General features: G+C 42.5%; 1 protein-coding gene across 5 annotated transcripts; it reads right to left on the reverse strand.

Annotated features, from left to right (window-relative positions):
- Positions 1–2,035: 2,035 nt before the first annotated feature.
- cdca5 (cell division cycle associated 5) lies at positions 2,036–25,182 on the reverse strand. 5 transcript variants are annotated; one of them, XR_011343212.1, is made up of 7 exons: positions 25,102–25,182; positions 22,338–22,435; positions 20,790–20,843; positions 20,236–20,277; positions 12,418–12,861; positions 4,432–4,814; positions 2,036–3,617 (listed from the first exon to the last, which is right to left on the reverse strand). XR_011343212.1 is itself a non-coding variant. In XM_069894260.1 (6 exons), exons 1-6 carry the CDS (start codon positions 25,130–25,132, stop codon positions 4,734–4,736), a joined length of 750 nt encoding a protein of 249 aa, XP_069750361.1. In that variant the 5' UTR covers positions 25,133–25,182; the 3' UTR covers positions 2,036–4,733. The 5 variants fall into 5 exon arrangements, 4 of the variants coding, with proteins under 4 accessions (XP_069750361.1, XP_069750363.1, XP_069750364.1 ...); XM_069894260.1 differs by having other exon boundaries at positions 2,036–4,814; XM_069894262.1 differs by lacking the exon at positions 20,236–20,277 and having other exon boundaries at positions 2,036–4,814.
- Positions 25,183–26,353: the final 1,171 nt, after the last annotated feature.

Below are 26,353 nucleotides of genomic sequence, written 5' to 3' on the forward strand. Positions count from 1 at the left end.
GGGTCAGTAAGTTTGCAGATGATAAAGATTGGGGGAGTTAGTGATGGAAGTTGCCGTTGGTTACAAAAAGATATAGGCAGGATGCAGAATTGGGCAGAGAAGTGGAAAGTGGAGTTCAATCCAAATAAGTGTGAGGTGATGCATTTTGGAAGGTCAAACCTGAAAGTTGAGTTAATGGTCAGATATTTAAGTGTGGAAGAAGGGCAGCCAGACAGGCACAATTCCAATGCCATCTACGAGTTTGCCGATGACACCACAGTTGTTGGCAGAATCACAAACAGCAATGAGGAAGCGTACAGGAGGGAGACAGATCAGCTTGTATCAGGTGTTATAACAACCTCACACTCAACGTCAGCAAAACCAAGGAGATTGTGGACTTCAGGGTAACACGACCCAGTGCTCAAGGGCTGAGTCATAGAGAGGGTCAATAGCATAAAATTCCTGGGTGTCAACATCTCCGAGGATCTGTTCTGATGCCTCCATGTTGATGCAATCGCAAAGAATCTCATATACTTCTACAGGTGTATGTTGGCTGGTGGCATCACTGCCTGGTACAGAGGTGCCAACTCTCAGGACAAGAATAAACTCCAGAGAGTTGTTTAACTTGGCCTGTGACATCACAGGCACCGGACATAGAGGACATCCACATGAGATGGTGTCTTAAGATAGCAGCCTAAAAAACCCCCATCATCCAGTCCATGCCCTCTTCACTCTGCTATCTGGGAAAAGGTCCAGGAGCCTAAAGACAAGCACTTAATGGCACAAGGACAGCTTCTTCCATGTTGCCATCAGATTCCTGAATAATCAATGAAACAAAGACACAGCCTCAATTTTTGTGCAGTTATTTTTATTTGTTACAGCAATGTTGTAAGACGGTTATAATATGAATGTTTGCACTGTGGTGCTGTCACAAAACATTGACTTTCATGACTTGTTCATGACAATAAAATTCTAATCCCTTCAGGTCACCGCACATAGATAGGATAGTTAAGGCGGCCAATGGGATGCTGGCCTTCATTAGTCGGGTGATTGAGTTCATGAGTTGAGAGGTCATGTTGCAGCTCTACAAATCTCTGGAGTATTGTGTTCAGTTCTGGTCGTCTCATTACAGAATGTGGAAGCTGTGGAGAGGGGGGAGAGGAGATTCACCAGGATATTGGCTGGATTGGGAAACAAGTCTCATGAGGTCAGGTTAGCAGAGCTGGGACTTTTCTCTTTGGAGTGAAGGATGAGAGGAGACTTGATCGAGGTTGACAAGATTCTGAGAGGCATTGATAGGGTGGACGGTCAGCGCCTGTTTCCCAGGGCAGGATCAGCAAACACCAGAGGACATCAGTACAGAGTGAAGTTTAGGGAACTTGTCAGGAGTAAAGAATTTTTTTTACAGAATTGTGGGGGCCTGGAATGCCTTGTCCGGGGTAGTGATAGAGGTTGAAACATCGAGGTATTTAAGAGACTCTTAGACAGGCTGATGGCTGGAAGTAAAATAGAGGGTTACGGGGTAGGTAGGGGTATTTTTTTGGTAGGAATATACAAGTCAACACAACACCGAGGGCCAAAAAGCCTGGACTGTGCTGCAGTGTTTCTGTTAACTATCCCAAACGTGCAAACACCATCCAAGGAAACACCTCAGGTCTGGCTTTGTAATCTTAATCATTTCCAGAATGAGGCAAAAGCCAGTGTTCATTGGATGTCGAGGTGGGGTTAAGTAAACTCCTTGAAGCACTTCAGTCCATGTGGAAAGGGCAGGGGGAGGGAGCTCTCCGAAGATTAGATCCAGGGATGATGAAGGAGCAGCAATAATGTTTCCAGATCAGGATGATGCATGAGATAAACTTGCAGGTGATGGTGTTTACCTGAGTGGGAGGGTATAGGAGGCCGGGAGTTACCTGGGCCGGTAATGGCAATGTGTTCTGTAGGCAGCGCTCACTGCAAGCATAGTATGGTGGGGGTGGGGGGAAAGAGTTCCAATCGAGTGGGCTACTTTGACAGCAATATCACAGAGACCTTCAAAATCTGGGAAGCAGAGAACACCCCGCCCCCCCCCCCCCCCATTGAGAAGCAGAAGCAACGACCCTACAGGACGGTGACCACAGCCGCAGTCAGCGAGGGGCTTGGAGGCTGAGGGACCCACACGGGCTACAGGTGACTTGCAGTTGGGGCATCTGCACGGGCTGTTGGAACCAGGGATTGGAGCCGGGATTCCAGCGGGTTCTGAGGGCAAGGGCTCCCTAAGGGGCCTGAGGGTACCGAAGGCTTCCTCACTGAGCTGGAGTTGCCAATGGATTGAACAGGAGTGTGTACAACTGCAGGAAATAGGCCATCTCGGCCCCTCTCGTCCGCACTGATTTAAAGGATCTCCTCTACCCTACCTACCTGCTCCCTGCCCATAACCCTCCAATCCCCTCACAGCCATGCACTCATCCAACCTTCTCTTAAATAACAAAATTGACCCTGCTGCAACCACCTCTTCTGCAACAGTAGAACCAACATCCCCCCTTCTCCAGTGGGTACCTCAATGTATTGCTGCAAAAAACTATCCCGCACATTTTACAAATTCCAATCCATCCAGCCCCTTCACAGAATGCTTTTCCCAATCTATATTAGGAACATTAAAATCCCCCACTAACACAATCCTATGCTCATTACAAATCTCAGGTATTTCCTTATACATTTGCTCCTCGGTGTCTTTTATTTCCTCTCGTTCTGCAAGGTAACACTAATGAAAATCTTTAAGGCAGGCAGAAGGCAATTTCCTGTAATATTACATGTTCTATGCTATTACATGACAGTAATCTTGAAACAACTGCTAATATCCCAGACATTTCCCAAGCAAGACAAAGCAGATCTTAGAGACCCCTCCACCCCCTCCCCGAACCACAGCGATTTCGGGTGGGGGGGGGGGTAAATGAATTGGGTTCCAATCTTCACTCTGGTAACCCAAATTGCCACTTTTCTCACTCAGGTTTCCAAAGGACAAGCAGAAAAGTTATTTGCCACCATTTATTTCTTGCTCATGAATGAATAGGACAACAAACTTTAACCAGCAGTTTTGGCCATAGATCACCTGTGGTAATCCTCAGGCTCTTAACCTGCCCCTTTAAGGTCAGCGACCCAAACAGATCAACACGCTATTTTTAACCGTCCGCGTGCAGAGGATGTTTCCAGACAGGCTTTGAAACAGTGGCAGGGTCATCTTATAAAGCATGCGTGGCATCCGTAACACGGAGATGTCTGTTGCTTATATATACATACATATCAGTGCAGGACACTGCCAGCAGGCTGAGAAAATGTTCATCTCGATTTCCAAATTAAATCTGCACCAGCTAAACTTGGAGGTTTAAAATAACTTGTCACAGAGGTTGTTACATCAACAGGGGCTGGGGATTTCAGTTCAACCACCAAACAGATGCTGACGGAGGAAGGGTTTGGCTTGTCAAATATCTTGATTGCTGGGTGAAGGGTCTCCCCCTCCCTTTGCAGCCCATCTTTGAATTTACAGCAAGTTGTTGATGTGCACATGTTGAGCAGGATCTGCTGCCATGACACAAGTTTCCAGCTCAGAGCAACAAGGATCATGGTTGTTCTGTTGCAGGCTGCGCTCACGCTTCATTCACCTGGTGTGAGCAATACCGGTAGACATCAGCAAGCTTTAGTGGGAGCCCATGCCCACCCACAGACCCACCCTGAGTCAGGCACATAGACCCACGTGTACACTCAGCAAGACACAGGCACAGAGACAGACACAGAGGCCACAGACACCCTGGCAGTGCTGGTCACACACACACACACACATACTTTAAACGATACCCCGATAAATCTATCTGATGGCAAGTTTCCCAGCACTGGATTTCCCCCGACTCTGCTCAGCCATGGTACCCAACTTGTGGCTTTGCCTTACGAAAATGCGCTGGGCACCGCAGCCCATAGGACAAGTCGATCGTGCCACTCAGCAACGAGCCAAAGCCTGACCACGTGCACGCCTTGCATTAGCCAGGAATAAACCCTCAGTGAGCGTCAGTAACGACTAGAGTGGGAGAAACAATATGGGGTGGGTTGCCAAGAACAACAGGCTCTTGTTTCAGGAGGTAATGACCCATTTTGGGATTCCTCATTTTACTGTAGATCAATTTTTCCACTTTGATTTTAAAAAATGCACAATAATTCAGCTTCTTTGATTCCTTCCCACCCCCCCCCCCCAACCCCATAGACTCTCAGAATTAAACAAATTTTCCAGCCTGATGTTTAAATGAAAAACAATCTTTCAAGAATAAAAAGCATGGGCAGAGGTGAGAGCCAGGTCACTTCCTATTGAATTGCTGGCTGGCTCTCACCCACTTCCATGGCTGGCAAGTGTGTGTTTGGGAAGTGGGGGAAAACAAGGGGAAGAGAGAGAAAAGGCAGCTGGTGAAAGGCCCCCAGCAAACCCACCGAGAGCTGAAGTGGGAAACCTCAGCCCTGTTGTGGGCGAATGATGCACCGTAGTTGTTGGAAGCAACTTGCAATTGGTGGTCTCCCACAGAGCCTCGAGGAACGGAAGTTGCAGAGGCCAAATCCAGCACAAGAATCCCCCTCTGTCCTCTGCCATTCCCACAAACACTTGCTGAAGGGTTCTTTACTCCATGATGATCCTGGATCCTGCTGAAGGATCACCGACTCTACTAAATTTAACTTCTTTTTGCATCCCGCATGGGCTCAGTTCTGCACATGGCAGACATGGCTTAAAATCCACGTCACTCCACAAGCAAATCGAAGCGCTCCGCCTCTTCGAAACTAGCGTTCATTTGGGCAGCCCACTCGTCCAGCACACAAGTCTGCAAAACAGAATCGCCGCAGCAACAGTCAGCGGGGCTCCTTGCACGCCGGTTTCCCGGGGGGGGGGGGGGGGGACCAGAGTCGCACGGGAGAACGCAGATTTTAAAGTAGCAACCAAGATATAACACCGAGAACATTCCATGTTACAGTGGCCTCCATAACGTATAATGTTTGGGGCAAAGACACTTTTTTCCTTTATCTTCCCCCGTGCTCCACAACTTACATGTAATTAAAGTGCACATTCAAGGTTATTTGTAGACATTTTGGTTTGACCATGTAGAAATTCCACCCCTGTTTATACATCATCCCCTCATTACAGTGCACCATAATGTTTGGGACACTTGGCTTCACAGGTGTCTGAGTACAAACTTCAACATACCAGAGTGCTGGAATTTCTACACAGTCAAACCAAAATGTCTACAAATAGGTTCGAACAAAATCAGCTCTGTGCATTTTAAATACATGAATTGTTTGATTACAAACTTAAATCTGTGGAGCGCGGGAGCAAATAAAGTAAAAAAAATCCATGTCCCACACATTTTTTTTTATACATTTTTTATTTTTCACACCATAAATCACAATAGCCATGATATACACTTTTTCTTTTTCACACATTTACAGTGACTTTTTCTCCCCCCCCCTCCCTCCTCCCAAGCCACCCCCCCACCCCCCCCCTCATCCATTTTAGGTATACAATCTAGGTTGCATTAATTCAGTCAGACAATGTTGTCATTCAACAAAAATACACCAGAAATTCTACAGAGTCCATTCTTTTCTTTCCTTCTCCTTCCATCAACTTAGGTAATGTTTGTCCCCGGTAGGTTTTCGCTATTGTATTTAATGTAAGGCTCCCATACTTGTTCGAATATTTCAATATTATTTCTTAAACTATATGTTATTTTTTCCAATGGAATATATTTATTCATTTCTATATACCATTGTTGTATTTTCAAATTATCTTCCAATTTCCAGGTTGACATAATACATTTTTTTGCTACGGCTAGGGCTATCTTAACAAATCTTTTTTGTGCATCTTCCAAGTCAATTCCAAATTCTTTATTTTTTATGTTACTTAGGAGAAAGATCTCTGGATTCTTTGGTATATTGTTTTCTGTTATTTTATTTAATATCTGATTGAGATCATCCCAAAATTTTTCTACTCTCTCACATGTCCAGATTGCATGAATTGTTGTTCCCCTTTCTTTTTTTTTACATCGAAAACATCTATCAGATACTGTTGGGTCCCATTTATTTAACTTTTGCGGTGTAATGTATAGTCTGTGTAACCAATTATATTGTATCATACGCAGCCTCGTATTTATTGTATTTCTCATCGTTCCAGAACATAATTTCTCCCATGTTTCCTTTTTTATCTTTATATTTAAATCTTGTTCCCATTTTTGTTTAGTTTTACCATTTGTTTCCTCATTCTCCTTTTCTTGCAGTTTAATATACATATTTGTTATAAATCTTTTGATTAACATTGTATCTGTAATCACATATTCAAGGTTACTTCCCTCTGGTAAACTCAAATTGCTTCCTAATTTATCTTTCAAGTAGGATCTCAGTTGGTAATATGCCAGCGCTGTATCTCCAGTTATATTGTACTTATCTCTCATTTGTTCAAAGGATAAGAATCTACTTCCTGAAAAACAATTTTCTATTCTTTTAATCCCTTTTTTTTCCCATTTTCTAAAGGAAAGGTTGTCTATTGTAAAAGGGAGTAGCTTATTTTGCGTCAATATTAGTTTTGGTATTTGATAATTTGTTTTATTTCTTTCTACATGAATCTTCTTCCATATATTGAGGAGATGGTGTAATACTGGAGAAGTTCTATGTTGTACCAATTTTTCGTCCCATTTATATAATATGTGTTCAGGTATCTTTTCCCCTATTTTATCTAATTCTAGTCTCGTCCAGTCTGGTTTTTCCCTTGTTTGATAAAAATCTGATAGGTACCTTAATTGTGCGGCTCTATAATAATTTTTGAAGTTTGGCAATTGTAAGCCTCCTTGTTTATACCATTCTGTTAATTTATCTAGTGCTATCCTCGGTTTCCCCCCTCTCCATAAAAATTTCCTTATTATTTTCTTTAACTCTTTGAAGAATTTTTCTGTCAGTTGTATTGGCAATGCCTGAAATAAGTATAGTATCCTTGGAAAAATGTTCATTTTAATACAGTTTATCCTTCCTATCAGTGTTAGTGGTAGCTCTTTCCAATGCTCTAAATCGTCCTGTAATTTTTTCATTAGTGGATTGTAATTGAGTTTATATAATTGGCCTAGATTTTTGTTTATTTGCACACCTAGGTATCTTATTGCCTGCATTTGCCATCTGAATGGGGATTCCTCCTTAAATTTTGAGAAATCCGCGTTATTCATAGGCATTGCTTCACTTTTATTTACGTTTATCTTGTATCCCGACACTTCTCCATATTCCTTCAATTTCTTATATAGTTCTTTTATTGATAGTTCTGGTTCTGTTAAGTACACTATCACATCATCCGCAAATAGACTGATTTTATATTCCCTGTCTTTTATTTTTATTCCTTTTATATTATTTTCTATTCTTATCAATTCTGCTAGTGGTTCTATAGCTAGCGCAAACAATAACGGTGATAGTGGGCATCCCTGCCGCGTTGACCTGCTTAAGTTAAATTGCTTTGATACATGTCCATTTACTGTCACTTTCGCTAACGGTCCCTTATATAATGCTTTAATCCAATTAATATACTTCTCCGGTAAACTGAATTTTTGCAATACTTTGAACAAGTAATTCCATTCTACTCTGTCAAAGGCCTTCTCTGCGTCTAAAGCAACTGCTACTGCAGGTGCTTTATTTCCTTCTACTGCATGAATTAAGTTAATAAATTTACAAATATTGTCTGTTGTGCGTCTTTTTTTGATAAATCCAGTTTGGTCTAAATTTACCATTTTCGGTACCTGTTCTGCTAATCTGTTTGCTAATAGTTTAGCTATTATCTTATAATCTGTGTTTAGCAGAGATATTGGTCTATATGACGCTGGTGAGAGTGGATCTTTCCCTTGTTTTAGTATCACTGTAATTATTGCTGTTTTACATGAATCTGGTAAGTTTTGTGTCTCATCAATCTGGTTGATTACATCCAGGAGGGGCGGTATTATTAGATCTTTAAATGTTTTGTAGAATTCTATTGGGAGTCCATCCTCTCCTGGTGTCTTATTATTTGGTAATTTTTTTATTATCTCTTGTATTTCTACTGTTCCAAATGGTTCTGTTAATTTATTTTGTTCCTCTATTTGTAGTTTTGGTAGTTCAATTTTAGTCAAAAATTCATCTATTTTCCCTTCTTTCCCTTCGTTTTCAGTTCGGTATAATTGTTCATAGAATTCTCTGAAGTTTTCCTTAATTTCTTTTGGATTATATGTAATTTGTTTGTCTTTTTTCCTTGTTGCCAATACCATTTTCTTAGTTTGCTCTGTCTTAAGCTGCCATGCTAAGATTTTGTGTGTTTTTTCACCTAGTTCATAATATTTCTGTTTTGTCTTCATTATATTCTTCTCCACCTTATATGTTTGTAATGTTTCATATTTTATTTTTTTATCCGCCAATTCTCTTCTTTTGGTTGTATTTTCCTTTATTGCTAATTTTTTTTCTATGTTTATTATTTCCCTTTCCAACTGCTCTGTTTCCTGATTATAGTCCTTCTTCATCTTGGTTGAATAACTTATTATTTGCCCTCTAATGAATGCTTTCATTGCGTCCCATAGTATAAACTTATCTTCCACTGATTCCGTATTTACTTCAAAGTACATTTTTAATTGTTTTTCAATAAATTCTCTAAAATCCTGTCTTTTAAGTAGCATGGGGTTTAATCTCCATCTATACATTCTTGGAGGGATGTCCTCTAGCTTTACTGTCAGTATTAAGGGTGAATGATCCGATAGCATTCTCGCTTTATATTCTGTTTTTCTTACTCTATCCTGCATACTAGCTGATAACAAAAATAGGTCTATTCTTGAGTATGTTTTATGTCTAGTCGAGTAGTATGAGTATTCCTTTTCTTTTGGGTTTTGTTTCCTCCATATGTCCACAAGTTTCATTTCTTGCATTGATTTAATTATAAATTTGGTTACTTTGTTCTTCCTGTTAATTTTTTTCCCCGTTTTATCCATATTTGGATCCAAATTCAGATTGAAATCCCCTCCTATTAGTATGTTCCCTTGCGTATTAGCTACCTTCAAAAAGATATCTTGCATAAACTTTTGATCTTCTTCGTTAGGTGAATATATATTAAGTAGATTCCAAAGCTCCGAATATATCTAACATTTTATCATAACATATCTCCCTGCTGGATCTATTATTTCCTCTTCTATTTTAAATGGCACATTTTTGCTAATTAATATAGCCACTCCTCTTGCTTTTGAATTATATGATGCTGCTGTTACATGTCCTACCCAATCTCCCTTTAATATCTTGTGCTCCAATTCAGTTAAGTGTGTTTCTTGGACAAATGCTATATCTATTTTTTCCTTTTTCAGTAAATTTAGTAGTTTCTTCCTTTTAATTTGGTTATGTATTCCATTAATATTTAAAGTCATATAGTTTAGCGTAGCCATTTTATATTTTGTTTATCTTCTCTTTCCGTTTTTCCATCATTACCTTTCCTCCTTTTCCATTTCTGTTTTCTTATTTTCAACTCTTTACCAGACAACATTCCTACATAATCCAACATTTTCCTTATTCTCCTATTTCTATCTTCTTTATCCCCAATCTCCCCTTCCCGTCCTGAGTTGTCCTTTATCCCTTGTCGGACAACCACATCTCCCCTCTCCATTTGGATTTGCGAATCCACTCGCAAGCGTCAACTGATTTTGCAGTGACCGCTCTTTTCCCCCACCCAGCCCCCCCCAGAAAAGATTTCACTTTTCATATGTCACAAAGGTCACTCTTTTAATTCCCTCCTTATTCTCTCTATTCCATTACCTTCCCTTATTAATTCTTGTCTATACTATCTATGTTTTCCTCTAATTACAGATACTTTCACGTATGCCCATTGTCTCTATTCACTCTTATACCTCTATACCCGCATACATATCGATCGTGGTCATTTTTACCCTCATTACCCGTCTTCATCCCTCAGTCTCTTTTTGTCTTTACCCACATACATATCAATCGTGATCATTTTTACTCTCATTACCCGTCTTCATCCCTCAGTCTATTTTTGTAATTGTTCTGCAAATTTTCGTGCTTCTTCTGGATCCGAGAACAGTCTGTTTTGTTGTCCTGGCATAAATATTTTCAATACCGCAGGATGCTTCAGTGTAAATTTATATCCTTTCTTCCATAAAATCGCCTTTGCTGTATTGAACTCTTTTCTCTTCTTTAGGAGTTCAAAACTTATATCTGGATAAATGAAGATTTTTTGCTCTTTGTACTCCAGTGGTTTGTTGCCCTCTCTTACTTTTTCCATTGTCTTCTCCAGTACCTTTTCTCTTGTAGTATATCTTAGGAATTTTACTACAATAGATCTTGTTTTTGTTGTGGTTGTGGTTTAGGGGCCAATGCTCTATGTGCCCTTTCTATTTCCATTTCTTGCTGTAGTTCTGGACATCCTAGGGCCTTAGGGATCCACTCTTTTATAAACTCCCTCATATTCTTGCCTTCTTCATCTTCCTTAAGGCCCACTATCTTTATGTTATTTCTTCTGTTATAATTTTCCATTATATCTATTTTTTGGGCTAGTAATTCTTGTGTCTCTTTAGTTTTTTTATTAGATTCCTCCAATTTCTTTTTTAAGTCTTCTACCTCCATTTCTGCTGCTATTGCCCGTTCTTCCATCTTGTCCATTTTTTTCCCCATTTCTGTTAAGGTCATATCCATTTTATTTATTTTCTTTTCTGTGTTGTTTATTCTTCTTCTTAAATCATTGAATTCCTGTGTTTGCCATTCTTTAAATGACTCCATGTATCCTCTAACAAGAGCAAGTATATCCTTTACCTTGCCTTTCCCTTTATCTATTTCAGTGTATTCTTCCTCTTCTTCTTCCTCTGGGTTGGCCATCTGTTGTTTCTTTGTTGCCCTTTCCTCCTCTTCTTTCTTGTTTCTATTGTCTTCTGTGGTCTCTTCTTGCTGCAGGTGTTCTGCAGCTGTCGTTGCCGGCTGTGGAGATCGACTCCCCAGCTGGTCCCCCCTCCCGTCGGTGTGTTTTTTTTCATGCGCAGTTGCGCACTTTTACTCGGCTCTGTGAGCCATTGTTGTAGTTCTTTTTCTACCGACCTGAGGTAGTGGGCTCCTCTCTCCACAGCGGGCTTCTTCGGACAGGTAAGGCCTTCACCTTTTTCCTCCGTTGTCTTCTCTTCCTCTCTTCTTTCCGTTGATTTTGATTTTTCTCCTTTTGTCTCCATCTTCTTTCCACCTTTATACTCACTTTTCTTTAACTTGTATTTCTGTGCCTTTGTATTTTCTCTTGTTTTTCCCGACTTTTCTGGAGAGGGCTGGAGTTCACCGTCCGGCCACTACTCCATCACGTGACTCCTCTCATCCCACACATTATTGAGGTTACTGTATTTTTTGTTAATTCAGCAAGGTTAAAGCAGATTATGAAGAACAACTCCATATTTGGCAAGGACAGCGAATCATTGGGTGAAGGACACAATTCTGATTTACGAATACCATGAGAATTCTAAGAAACATATTCAAAAGAATCCCCATTATCCGGAAACCAAAATAACCAGCAAAAAAAAGGAAAGTAAATACATTTTAAGTAAAAGTTTAAATAACAGTTTAAAATTGTAAAAGTAAATGTTCTCTGAAACAACACTCGACCTCTTGGTGAAGATGGGAGCAAACATTCAGGCTGCGGAGAGCCCCGGTCGTGTTCCGCCCGCAGTAGCTGTTTGAATAAAATGGCAGCGCCCGGGATGAAGAGCCGGCCGATGCCGCTGGGGCAACTCTCTCAACGTGCCTCCCTATCGCTGCCTAGTAGGAGTCTTTTTCTTTATTAGTCTATGTTATGTTTGTGAGGCTTTATCCGTAAACGTTGGGGGAGTGGGGGTTAATTTTGACAGCGGTGTGGTTAGTGTGAGGCCAGCGCCATGCAGTTACAGCGCCAGCGTCCAGGGTTCAAAGTTAAATTCACATTTATGGGAATTACTTGATTAAACTTTACGTTAGTGTATGAGGAACGACTGTCGGCCGTTGGACTGTACTCGATGGGGTTCAGAGGGATGAGGGGGTCTGCATTGATGGATTTTGAACACTGAAAGGCCTGGACAGAGTAGATGTGGTGAGGATGTTTACCACGGTCGGGGAGTCTAGGACAAGGGGGCACAACTTCAGGATAAAAGAACGTCCATTTAAAACAGAGATGCAGAGAAATTTCTTTAGTCAGGATTGTGAGTCTGTGAAATGTTACCATGTACAGCCATGGATGCAAGGTCATTGGGTGTATTTAAGGCAGAGATTGACAGGGTATTTGATTAGTCAAGGCTTTAAGGATTACAGGGGGAAGGCTGGGGAGTGGGAGGATGGATCAGCTCATGATTAGAATGCTGGGACAGATTCAATGGGCCGAATGGACCTACTTCTGCTCCCATATCTTGTGATCCAGTTTTGCCTCACCTCGACCTGAGGGACCTTCCACTTCTTCTTCTTCTTCTTCCCCACGCCAGCTGGCACTCCAGGAATAGCATCCAGCGGCACGTGGGAGGAGGCAGTGGGGGCCAGCGGCTGATCCCTGGGGCTGCCGCGCTTCACCGGCGAGATGGCCGGTAGTGCCTCGGAGGCCAGGAGCCTCTCGAAGCCAAAGAGGGATTGGCGGCCCGGGTGCCACTGGTTTGGAGTGGAGGTGTCGGAGCTGCTGCCCGAGTTGCCGGTCTGGCATCCGAAGGGGCTCAGCCGGCTGTAGGAACGCCGCACCTTCTGGTACATTGGGTCCTGGTCCCCTGGCAGGGGAGTACACAGCAGTGGGTCAGCATCTGAGGTGGTCACCGCCAAGCCCTGTCCTTTGGCACTGTGCGGCCCAGCAGATCCACAGGCGTTTTCTTTTGTGGCCTCAGATAAACCCTGCAATGAAGAGGCAGACGGATGGGTCAGTTAATTTGCAGATGATGCAAAGGTTGGAGGAGTTGTGGATAGTGTAGAAAGTTTAAATTTAAACATAGGGCAAAGTAACAAGCCCTTCTGGCCCATAAGCCCATGCTGCCCAATTATAACCAATCGACTCATATGTTTTAGAAGGGTGGGAGGAGACTGGAGCCCCCAGATGAAACCCACGCAGACACAGGGAGTACATACAATCTGCTTATAGACAGCGGTGGATTCAAACCCGGGTCGCTGGCACTGTAATAGCATTGTGCTAACTGTGCTGTAGTTTGTCATAGGTTAAAAAAGGATACAGACAGGATGCAGAGTTGGGCAGAAAAATGGCAGGTGGAGTTCAGTCTGAATAAGTGCAAGGTGATGCATTTTGGCAGGTCAAGCCAGAAGGTCTGCGTACAGGATTAATAGACAGCTACTTAACAATGTGGAGGAACAGAGGGATCTTGGGGTCCAAATCTATACATCCCTCAAGGTCACCACACATAGGATAGTTAAGAAGGCCTACGGAATGCTGGGCTTCATTAATCAAGGGATTGAATTCAAGAGTCAAGAGGTCATGTTGCACCTCTACAAATCTCTGGTGTTCAGTTCTGGTCACCTCATTACAGGAAGGATATGGAAGCTGTGGAGAGGGGGCAGAGGAGATTCACCAGGAAGTTGTCTGGGTTGGGAAACAAGTCTCATGAGGCAAGGTTAGCAGAGACATAATTCTGAGAGGCACAGACAGGGTGGACGGCCAGCACCTGTTTCCCAGGGCGGGAGCAGCAACACCAGGGGATGTCTGAACAAAGTGAAGGGGGAAAAGTTTAGGGGAGACGTCAGGTGAGTTTTTTTTTACATTGAGAGTTGTGGGGCCTGGAATGCCTTGCTGGTGGGGTGGGGGGGGGGGGGGAAAAAGAGGTGGAGCCTGGTACATTAGGGGCATTTAAGAGACAGATACATGGATGGAAGAAAAATAGAGGGTTATGAGGTAGGAAGGGTTTAATTTTCGTTAGGGAAATACGGGTCAGCATAACATTGTGGGCAAAGGGCCTGTACCATGCTGTAGTGTTCGCTGGTGGCACTGGATGACACCTCTCAGTTTTCCTCCCCACCCCAAACTGGTGCATAATCCATTCCTTTCTACCCCAAGACAGACCATCCCCACAGATATTCACTCCACCTCCCACATCTGCCCAATCAACATAGGGGTTCGTCACCGCCACCCTGACTTCCCCTCTCAAGTGCTTTGCACCTTTTTTTTTTAAATTTTTTAAATTTTTTTCACACCATAAATCACGTTAGCCATGATATACACTTTTTCTTTTTCACACATATACAGTGACTTTTTCTCCCCCCCCTCCCTCCTCCCTCCTCCCAAGCCACCCCCCCACCCCCCCCTCATCCATTTTAGGTATACAATCTAGGTTGCATTAAGCCAGTCAGACAATGTTGTCATTCAACAAAAATACACCAGAAATTCTACTGAGTCCATTCTTTTCTTCTCTTCTCCTTCCATCAACTTAGGTAATGTTTGTTCCCGGTAGGTTTTCGCTATTGTATTTAATGTAAGGCTCCCATACTTGTTCGAATATTTCAATATTATTTCTTAAACTATATGTTATTTTTTCTAATGGAATACATTTATTCATTTCTATATACCATTGTTGTATTTTCAAATTATCTTCCAATTTCCAGGTTGACATAATACATTTTTTTGCAACGGCTAGGGCTATCTTAACAAATCTTTTTTGTGCATCCTCCAAGTCAATTCCAAATTCTTTATTTTTTATGTTACTTAGGAGAAAGATCTCTGGGTTCTTTGGTATATTGTTTTCTGTTATTTTATTTAATATCTGATTGAGATCATCCCAAAATTTTTCTACTTTCTCACATGTCCAGATTGCATGAATTGTTGTTCCCCTTTCTTTTTTACATCGAAAACATCTATCAGATACTGTTGGGTCCCATTTATTTAACTTTTGCGGTGTAATGTATAGTCTGTGTAACCAATTATATTGTATCATGCGTAGCCTCGTATTTATTGTATTTCTCATCGTTCCAGAACATAATTTCTCCCATGTTTCCTTTTTTATCTTTATATTTAAATCTTGTTCCCATTTTTGTTTAGTTTTACCATTTGTTTCCTTATTCTCCTTTTCTTGCAGTTTAATATACATATTTGTTATAAATCTTTTGATTAACATTGTATCTGTAACCACATATTCAAGGTTACTTCCCTCTGGTAAACTCAAGTTGCTTCCTAATTTATCTTTCAAGTAGGATCTCAGTTGGTAATATGCCAGCGCTGTATCTCCAGTTATATTGTACTTATCTCTCATTTGTTCAAAGGATAAGAATCTACTTCCTGAAAAACAATTTTCTATTCTTTTAATCCCTTTTTTTTCCCATTTTCTAAAGGAAAGGTTGTCTATTGTAAAAGGGAGTAGCTTATTTTGCGTCAATATTAGTTTTGGTAATTGATAATTTGTTTTATTTCTTTCTACATGAATCTTTTTCCAAATATTGAGGAGATGGTGTAATACTGAGGAAGTTCTATGTTGTACCAATTTTTCGTCCCATTTATATAATATGTGTTCAGGTATCTTTTCCCCTATTTTATCTAATTCTAATCTCGTCCAGTCTGGTTTTTCCCTTGTTTGATAAAAATCTGATAGGTATCTTAATTGTGCGGCTCTATAATAATTTTTGAAGTTTGGCAGTTGTAAGCCTCCTTGTTTATACCATTCTGTTAATTTATCTAGTGCTATCCTCGGTTTCCCCCCTCTCCATAAAAATTTCCTTATTATTTTCTTTAACTCTTTGAAGAATTTTTCTGTCAGTTGTATTGGCAATGCCTGAAATAAGTATAGTATCCTTGGAAAAATGTTCATTTTAATACAGTTTATCCTTCCTATCAGTGTTAGTGGTAGCTCTTTCCAATGCTCTAAATCGTCCTGTAATTTTTTCATTAGTGGATTGTAATTGAGTTTATATAATTGGCCTAGATTTTTGTTTATTTGTATACCTAGGTATCTTATTGCCTGCATTTGCCATCTGAATGGGGATTCCTTCTTAAATTTTGAGAAATCCGCGTTATTCATAGGCATTGCTTCACTTTTATTTACGTTTATCTTGTATCCCGACACTTCTCCATATTCCTTCAATTTCTTATATAATTCTTTTATTGATAGTTCTGGTTCTGTTAAGTACACTATCACATCATCCGCAAATAGACTGATTTTATATTCCCTGTCTTTTATTTTTATTCCTTTTATATTATTTTCTATTCTTATCAATTCTGCTAGTGGTTCTATAGCTAGCGCAAACAATAACGGTGATAGTGGGCATCCCTGCCGCGTTGACCTGCTTAAGTTAAATTGCTTTGATACATGTCCATTTACTGTCACTTTCGCTAACGGTCCCTTATATAATGCTTTAATCCAATTAATATACTTCTCCGGTAAACTGAATTTTTGCAATACTTTGAACAAGTAATTCCATTCTACTCTGTCAAAGGCCTTCTCTGCGTCTAAAGCAACTGCTACTGCAGGTGCTTTATTTCCTTCTACTGCATGAATTAAGTTAATAAATTTACAAATATTGTCTGTTGTGCGTCTTTTTTTGATAAATCCAGTTTGGTCTAAATTTACCATTTTCGGTACCTGTTCTGCTAATCTGTTTGCTAATAGTTTAGCTATTATCTTATAATCTGTGTTTAGCAGGGATATTGGTCTATATGACGCTGGTGAGAGTGGATCTTTCCCTTGTTTTAGTATCACTGTAATTATTGCTGTTTTACATGAATCTGGTAAGTTTTGTGTCTCATCAATCTGGTTGATTACATCCAGGAGGGGCGGTATTATTAGATCTTTAAATGTTTTGTAGAATTCTATTGGGAGTCCATCCTCTCCTGGTGTCTTATTATTTGGTAATTTTTTTATTATCTCTTGTATTTCTACTGTTCCAAATGGTTCTGTTAATTTATTTTGTTCCTCTATTTGTAGTTTTGGTAGTTCAATTTTAGTCAAAAATTCATCTATTTTCCCTTCTTTCCCTTCATTTTCAGTTCGGTATAATTGTTCATAGAATTCTCTGAAGTTTTCCTTAATTTCTTTCGGATTATATGTAACTTGTTTTTTTTTTTTCCTTGTTGCCAATACCATTTTCTTAGTTTGCTCTGTCTTAAGCTGCCATGCTAAGATTTTGTGTGTTTTTTCACCTAGTTCATAATATTTCTGTTTTGTCTTCATTATATTCTTCTCCATCTTATATGTTTGTAATGTTTCATATTTTATTTTTTTATCTGCCAATTCTCTTCTTTTAGTTGTATCTTCCTTCATTGCTAATTTTTTTACTATGTTTACTATTTCCCTTTCCAACTGCTCTGTTTCCTGATTGTAGTCCTTCTTCATCTTGGTTACATAACTTATTATTTGCCCTCTAATGAATGCTTTCATTGCGTCCCATAGTATAAACTTATCTTCCACTGATTCCGTATTTACTTCAAAATACATTTTTAATTGTTTTTCAATAAATTCTCTAAAATCCTGTCTTTTAAGTAGCATGGGGTTTAATCTCCATCTATACATTCTTGGAGGGATGTCCTCTAGCTTTACTGTCAGTATTAAGGGTGAATGGTCCGATAGCATTCTCGCTTTATATTCTGTTTTTCTTACTCTATCCTGCATACTAGCTGATAACAAAAATAGGTCTATTCTTGAGTATGTTTTATGTCTAGTCGAGTAGTATGAGTATTCCTTTTCTTTTGGGTTTTGTTTCCTCCATATGTCCACAAGTTTCATTTCTTGCATTGATTTAATTATAAATTTGGTTACTTTGTTCTTCCTGTTAATTTTTTTCCCCGTTTTATCCATATTTGGATCCAAATTCAGATTGAAATCCCCTCCTACTAGTATGTTCCCTTGCGTATTAGCTACCTTGAAAAAGATATCTTGCATAAACTTTTGATCTTCTTCGTTAGGTGAATATATATTAAGTAGATTCCAATGCTCTGAATATATCTGACATTTTATCATAGCATATCTCCCTGCTGGATCTATTATTTCCTCTTCTATTTTAAATGGCACATTTTTGCTAATTAATATAGCCACTCCTCTTGCTTTTGAATTATACGATGCTGCTGTTACATGTCCTACCCAATCTCTCTTTAATTTCTTGTGCTCCAATTCAGTTAAGTGTGTTTCTTGAACAAATGCTATATCTATTTTTCCCTTTTTCAGTAAATTTAGTAGTTTCTTCCTTTTAATTTGGTTATGTATTCCATTAATATTTAAAGTCATATAGTTCAGCGTAGCCATTTTATATTTTGTTTATCTTCTCTTTCCGTTTTTCCATCATTACCTTTCCTCCTTTTCCATTTCCGTTTTCTTATTTTCAACTCTTTACAAGACAACATTCCTACAACATCCAACATTTTCCTTATTCTCCTATTTCTATCTTCTTTATCCCCAATCTCCCCTTCCCCTCCTGAGTTGTCCTTTATCCCTTGTCGGACAACCACATCTCCCCTCTCCAATTGGATTTGCGAATCCACTCGCAAGCGTCAACTGATTTAGCAGTGACCGCTATTTTCCCCCACCCAGCCCCCCCAGAAAAGATTTCACTTTTCATATGTCACAAAGGTCACTCTTTTAATTCCCTCCTTATTCTCTCTATTCCATTACCTTCCCTTATTAATTCTTGTCTATACTATCTATATTTTCCTCTAATTACAGATACATTCACGTATGCACCTTGTCTCTTTTCACTCTTATACCTCTTTACCCGCATACATATCAATCGTGGTCATTTTTACCCTCCTTACCCGTCTTCATCCCTCCGTCTATTTTTGTCTTTACCCACATACATATCAATCGTGATCATTTTTACTCTCATTACCCGTCTTCATCCCTCAGTCTATTTTTGTAATTGTTCTGCAAATTTTCGTGCTTCTTCTGGATCCGAGAATAGTCTGTTTTGTTGTCCTGGAATAAATATTTTCAATACCGCAGGATGCTTCAGTATAAATTTATACCCTTTCTTCCATAAAATCGCCTTTGCTGTATTGAACTCCTTTCTCTTCTTTAGGAGTTCAAAACTTATATCTGGATAAATGAAGATTTTTTGCCCTTTATATTCCAGTGGTTTGTTGCCCTCTCTTACTTTTTCCATTGCCTTCTCCAGTACCTTTTCTCTTGTAGTATATCTTAGGAATTTTACTACAATAGATCTTGGTTTTTGTTGTGGTTGTGGTTTAGGGGCCAATGCTCTATGTGCCCTTTCTATTTCCATTTCTTGCTGTAGTTCTGGACATCCTAGGGTCTTAGGGATCCACTCTTTTATAAACTCCCTCATATTCTTGCCTTCTTCATCTTCCTTAAGGCCCACTATCTTTATGTTATTTCTTCTGTTATAATTTTCCATTATATCTATTTTTTGAGCTAGTAGTTCTTGTGTCTCTTTAGTTTTTTTATTAGATTCCTCCAATTTCTTTTTTAAGTCTTCTACCTCCATTTCTGCTGCTACTGCCCGTTCTTCCATCTTGTCCATTTTTTCCCCCATTTCTGTTAAGGTCATATCTATTTTATTCACTTTCTCTTCTGTGTTGTTTATTCTTCTTCTTAAATCATTGAATTCCTGTGTTTGCCATTCTTTAAATGACTCCATGTATCCTCTAACAAGAGAAAGTATATTCTTTACCTTGCCTTTCCCTTCATCTATTTCACTGTATTCTTCCTCTTCTTCTTCCTCTGGGTTGGCCATCTGTTGTTTCTTTGTTGCCCTTTCCTTCTCTTCTTTCTTGTTTTCATTGTTTTCTGTGGTCTCTTCTTGCTGCAGGTGTTCTGCAGCTGTTGTTGCCGGCTGTGGAGATCGACTCCCCAGCTGGTCCCCCCTCCCGTCGGTGTGTTTTTTTTCATGCGCATGCGCGGTTGCGCACTTTTACTCGGCTCTGTGAGCCATTGTTGTAGTTCTTTTTCTCCCGACCTGAGGATGCGGGCTCCTCTCTCCACAGCGGGCTTCTTCGGACAGGTAAGGCCTTCACCTTTTTCCTCCGTTGTCTTCTCTTCCTCTCTTCTTTCCGTTGATTTTGATTTTTCTTTTTTTGTCTCCATCTTCTTTCCACCTTTATACTCACTTTTCTTTAACTTTTATTTCTGTGCCTTTGTATTTTCTCTTGTTTTTCCCGACTTTTCTGGAGAGGGCTGGAGTTCTCCGTCCGGCCACTACTCCATCACGTGACTCCTCCCCTGCTTTGCACCTTAACAAGAGGTGGGAGCCTGTTGCATTGAAACACCCAGAATGCTAACCCTGCAGCAGCCACTGCTGGTCTTGGACCACGTGAGGGATTGTACTCACCCGGGGGCTTCGCCTTGGGGCCGGAGTGGCGTACGCAGCAGGCTGGATGGGAAAGAATTCAGTTAGTTTTGCACCTCAATTTTTGGCAGACAAGTTCATAAGTGAAACAACAGCAGGTCAGTGAAATCTCAGGCATGACAAAGGGCCCAGGCCCGAAAGGTTGGTGACCCTATTACTTCCAATGGCTGCTGCATGGCCCACTCAGTTCCTGCAGCACGTTTGTGTATGACACTTGACCCCAGCATCAGTTGGGATAATGCTGTTACAGCACCGACAACCCAGGTTAGAATCCCGCACTGTCCGTAAGGAGTTTGTACGATCACCTCGTGCCTGTGTGGATTTCCTCCCACTGGTCGATGTATACTGGGGGGAGGGGGTAGGTCAATTGGAAGGCACTGGCTCGTGGGCTGAAAAAAAAAATCTGCAGAATTTCTTGATGAACCCCCTCCTCACTGATACAGACAAGGTTAAATCGTCAGTTGGATCGAGCGGCGACACGGTTTCCCCACACATTCTCTCCACCGGAAACAAAATCCCAACCATTTAACACTTACATTTTTTTGGGGCTTGATCTTCCTCAAAACGATGGAACGCTTGACAAGCGTAACCTGTATGAGAGTAAGTCGCGTCAGTCACGAAAACTCTGATCGGCTCGAGCTGCTGACCTCCACAAGCTAACCCACACTATACTCCTCCATGCAAGAATACCGAAACGCTGGCTCCCCATCCACACAGCCCTCCACCGACACACTGGATCCCCATCAACGAGGCCCTCCATCGACACACTGGCTCCCCATCAACGAGGCCCTCCACCAACACACTGACTCCCCATCAACGCGACCCTCCACAGACACACTGATTCCCCCACAACGGGGCCCTCCACCGACACAATGACTCCCCATCAATGCAGCCCTCCACCAACACACTCCCCCAGAACGGGCCCCTCCACCAACACACTGGCTCCCCAACAATGCAGCCCTCCACCGACACAATGACTCCCCAACACTCCTTGTCCCCCACATGGCCCTTTCTATATCCATTTTTCATTGACCCACCAACTCCCACAACTGCATCGACCATACTTCCTCACATCCAATCCCCTGCAAGGATTCTATTCCTTTCTCTCAATTTCTCCATCTCCGTCAAATCTGCTCCCAAGACGAGGTGTTCCAGCCCAGGTCATCGGAGATGTTCTCCTCCTTCCAAAAACTTGGCTTCCCCTCCACCACCATGAACTCAGCCCTTCCCCACATCATTTCCTACTCATCTGCCGAAGCCCCATCTGACCCAGTCGTAACACAGGATTCCCCTTGACCTCAACTACCACCCCACCAGCCTCCGATTCCAACACATTATCGTCTGTAATTTCCACCACCTGCGACAAGATCCCAACACCAGGACTCATCTTCCCCTCTCCTCCCCTCCCCTTCTATAGGGGCCATTCCCTCACCCACTCCCATTAATCGACCCCCCCGGCACCTTCCCCTGTGGCTGCAGGAAGCGCCACATTTGCGCCCACACCTCACCAAGATTTGGGGCCCCAGACAGCCCTTCCAAGTGAAGCAACACTTCACTTGTGTATCCGCGAGAATGATCTACTGCATCCGGTGCTCCTGTGTGGCCTTCTCTACATCGGAGAGACTGGGAGATCACTGAGCACCTTCACTCTGTCAGCCACTTCAATTCTGCACCCCTCTCCTGCACTGACATGTTTGTCCAAGGCCTCACATACCATCTAACCAAGACCACCCATACATTGGAGGAGCAACACCTAATATTCCATCTGGGTCCTCTCCAACCGGACGGCATTAACATTGACATCTCCGGTCTCTGCCAGCCCAGTCCTCGTTCTCCCTCCCTTCCCCATCCCTGTCTCCTTTTCTCCAACTCTCCACCCACTTCCCTCTCCATTCACAGACATTCTACCCCCCACCTCCCCATTTGCTGCTGTGTCCTCCCTCCCTTATATACCTAGTACCTCCTGCCTGTTGGTCTGTGCTCCTCCTACTGCACACCCCACCATTTTGTTCGAGCTCCTGTCAATATTTGATGAAGGGCTCAAGCCTGAAACGATCTTTACTACATAAAGTTCGCTGTTTGACCTGCTGAGTTTCTCCAGCATCTTTTTTATCGACTGCGTTTTCTTCGGTCTTTGTGGCTGACAGCCGGTTGGATCTTCTTCTTGCTGGTGAAGGCACATCTGAAAGAGCAGCAGTTAAACCGTGACCTCTGGGATCTTCTACTTTCACAAGAAACTTTGAGTGGCGTTACACAGAATAGTCCACATTATTTTCTGGATAGGTACACATTATCCGTGTCCCATTTCCTAGAATAACATACTGCAACTAAATGTTTTCACTGAATTATCAGTCCAGTGTCTTGCTCTTTGAACTGTCCACCACGGCAATGCTTCACGTACAACACTTGTCCGCGTACAACACTTGGGTTTTATTTTCAGAATCTGATTCACGATTACTTTATTGTCACATTTAATAAAACAGGAAATATATAAAGGTGCCAAGTGGTCAGGGAGGGGAGGGTCCAGGCATGTATATGAACATTTGTGTACTTGTGTGTCAGTTTTTTGTTTACAAAAACAAGAGCACAATGTGCATCGAATAATGTGCACAAAGTTGTTTTTGATGCTCAATGCATTTTGCAAAAAAGAGAACATACAGTCCAAGTCAGAAAGAGTGCAACATCTCCCACACTCCCAACCTGCCCCACGTCAAATTTGAAGTGGCTGAGACCCCCCCCACCACCCCATAGAAACAGAGGGGGACAAGTTTCACTTGATCACATTCAACAACTCACAGACAATCTGACATTCACCGTCAGCTGCACTTCACTTCAGCAGGAAATCGGCATTCAGAAACTGCAGGAAAGACATCAATCAGATAGAAATGGGGCCAGAGAAGATTTACTAGGATGTTGCCCGGACTTCAGGGACTGAGTTACAGGGAAAGGTTCAACAGGTACAGACTTTATTCCCTGGAGCGTAGGAGAATGAGGGGAGATTTGATCGAGGGATTTAAAATTATGAGGGGGAGAGAGAGAGTAAATGTAGGTCGGCTTTTCCCACTGTGGGTGGGAGATAAAGATATATTAACGATGTTTCGGGCTTGAGCTTAAAACATCAGTTATATATCTTTACCTCCCATGGACACTGCAAGACCCAAGTTGCTAAAACATTTCTGTTTTAACTACAATCACAGCATCTGCAGACTGGTGCTTCACCCCACAGACACTCAGAGCTCCTGAGTTTCTTTCTCTCGTACTGTAAAGTGATGACACTAATGGCAATTCTTTGTGTAATATTACATATTCTGTACTATTATGTGACAATAAAATTATCTTGACTCTTATCTGCCTTATAGCAGTCAATATTACATGTTCCCAACTATTAAAGGAATCTTCAGATGAAGGGTCCATTCCCCTCAATCCAAGTTCCTCCAGCAGATTTTTTCTAACCCCAGATTCTAGCATCATCGTCTCGTATCTCCAGCCTTTCCCTGTATGGGGACCCAATGGACACTGTCAGAGGGCAGTGACAGACTGAGGGCTGCCTTCTGAAACCAGTGATTCTCAACCTTTTTCTTTCCACTCACATATCACCTTGAGTCAGCACAGAGAACCTATGGCACCCCAGTAAGCTGGGGGGGGGGGGGGGGAAATGGCTCTGTGAATAGAGAGGGAAGGAGGTGGAGAGCTGGATGAAAGGGGAGAGAACGGGCTAGCAGAAACTGGAAACATCCATATTAATGCCCCACTCCCATGCTCACTTGTCTGTCCATGGCCACGTATTATCCCACCAAGACAACCCGTAAATTGGAGGACTGCAAAACCTTTAACTTCCTCCACAGTTCAGAAGCGTTAAATGCAGCCATGGGTGAAGGTTGACAGTCTCAGTGGCCTGCTGTTTTGGTGCGGGACTGGAGCCACACACAATCAATACAGAAGCTTCCCTTCCCCGAACTCACTCAGCTAGGGTTGTTTGTTATTCAGGTGACTTTTGCTGTCTCAGGGTGACAGGTGTGAACCAAGCAAGGAGGACTTTCCAAGATGGGGCTGGACCCACCCCAGTCACAGGTACGACTTCCCCCTGGTTGCCCACAGAAGATTGGAACCTTGTGCCCCCCCTTCAGATCCAGACCGTTCCGGACCGATGAGATCTAGGAGATCCCTCTGGGTGGGGGCGGTGTCCTCCAGCTTGGCTGTCTAGCTGTCATCCACTCCTCCCTGCTTGGCTGGGATAACCAAGTTCAAGGTGAGTGGAGGTAAATTTAGGGGAGACATCAGATTAGGTCCCTTTAGAGTTGTGGGTGCCTGGAATGCCTTGTCAAGGATGGTGGTGGAGGCCGGAACATTAGGGGGCATTTAAGAGACTCTTAATCAGTAGCTCTCCATATTTCACATCACTTCATGGCCTTTTGACTAAGATCAAACATAAAATTTTGCTTTTCACTCACGTCACACCTTAGTAATCCCTAACAAACCAGAGCACTGATTGCAATCTACGCCCTCCCAGGCAATCCCGTGGCACCTACGCCCTCCCAGACCATACTGTTACATTCTATAGCCTCCTACCCCGTCCCATGTCACAATGTGCCACTGCTGCCCTGTGGATAGTGTGCCGTTACTGAAAGTGGGGTGAGTGGGGAGAGAAAGGTGATGAGTTCACGGCTTTCAACGTAAGCGTTGGGAAATCTCTCTCCCAGGCCCTCACTCGGCCCATCTCCTCCCAACTAGCCCTCCGGTGAAGAATGGGGCGGGCCCCGAATGGCCTTTCGAGGTGGCGGACCGTTCGGGCCGACCCGGTACTATCCCCCCTTCCCCGAACGCCTCCCGGGCCCGGGGCAGCCTCACCTCCCACGGTGACCCTCGCCGCCGCCGCCATTCTTCTTTCTCCTTGCCGTCTCCAGGCGCGAACTGGAAGTGGACTTCTAAAACTCCCGCCGCCGATGTGGATTGGCTTGACGTCTGTGACTGACAGCTCGCCGCCCGCCAATAGGCGGCGATTTCCGATTGGTTCATTCCCGAGAGAGTCTTCGCCGTCCGTGGTTGTTTCCAGAAACTCGATTGGCTGAAATCCGCACTGCCTTCACTGTCCATTGATGAGCTCCAATTTCTCATTGACACCGCCTTCACAGTCTATTGATTGGCTGCGTTATCTGATTGACACATCGCCACCAAAATAACCTCCGCAACGTACACGTGTAAACAGATAAAGAACTGTAAACAAACTGACTGCAAAACAGAGTGCACAAGTCAGAGTCCTTTTGCAGGGCTTGATGCTCAGGGGTATTGGTGTCCCCGAAACAGACCGTGATGCAGCCGGTCAGAGCACTTTCCACCACACCTCTGTAGAAATTTGCCAGGGTTTCCGATGTCGTACCGAACCCCCGCAAACTCCTGAGGAAGTAAATGCGCTGATGTGCTTTCTTCATGATGCCATTAGTGTGTTGGGTCCAGGAAAGATCCTCCGAGATGGTGACTCTCACCTTAAATGTGCTCACCCTCCCCATCTCTGATCCCCCAGTGATCACTGGATTGTGCATCTCTGGTTCTCCCTTCCTGAAATCCACAACCATCTCCTTGGGTTTTTTTGGTGACATCGATTGCGAGGTTGTTAAGCCCTGCATAAGGTAGTGGATGCAGCCCAGAGTATCACAGGCAAAATCCTACCTACAAGAACACCTATGGGGAACGCTGCCGTCGGAGAGCATCAGCGAATATCAAGGACCCACCCTGCCCAGCACACACTCTGTTCTCACTCCTGCCATCAGGAAAGAGGTCTAGGGGCCACAGGACTCGCCCCACCAGGTTCAGGACCAGCTGCTCCCCCTTCACCATCAGACTCCTCAATGACAAACTCAATCAGGGACTCATTTACAGACTCTGACTTGTGCATGCACTTTTTTGATTTTTCTCACTCTGTATTGTACAGTCAGTTTGTTTACATCTCTTTATCTGTTTGCATGTGTACGAAGTGTAAGTGGTAATTCTGCCTGGCCCGCAGGGAAAAGAATCTCAGGGTTGCATGTGATGTCACGTAAGGACTCTGGCAATAAGTCTGAAATCTTTACACCCTACGATCGCTGTGAGACCTGCTGAGTTC

Source organism: Narcine bancroftii, chromosome 8 (assembly GCF_036971445.1).
Source record: "Narcine bancroftii isolate sNarBan1 chromosome 8, sNarBan1.hap1, whole genome shotgun sequence".
In the NCBI taxonomy this organism is placed as follows: domain Eukaryota; kingdom Metazoa; phylum Chordata; class Chondrichthyes; order Torpediniformes; family Narcinidae; genus Narcine; species Narcine bancroftii.

Coding starts and splice junctions, on each gene's coding strand:
- cdca5 (XM_069894260.1), bottom strand. CDS start 25,132: ATGGCGGCGGCGGCGAGGGTCACCGTGGGAG. Junction 22,436..25,101: donor GGCGAGGGTCACCGTGGGAG/GTGAGGCTGCCC, acceptor CTGCTCTTTCAG/ATGTGCCTTCACCAGCAAGA. Junction 20,844..22,337: donor ATGCTGGAGAAACTCAGCAG/GTCAAACAGCGA, acceptor ACTCTCATACAG/GTTACGCTTGTCAAGCGTTC.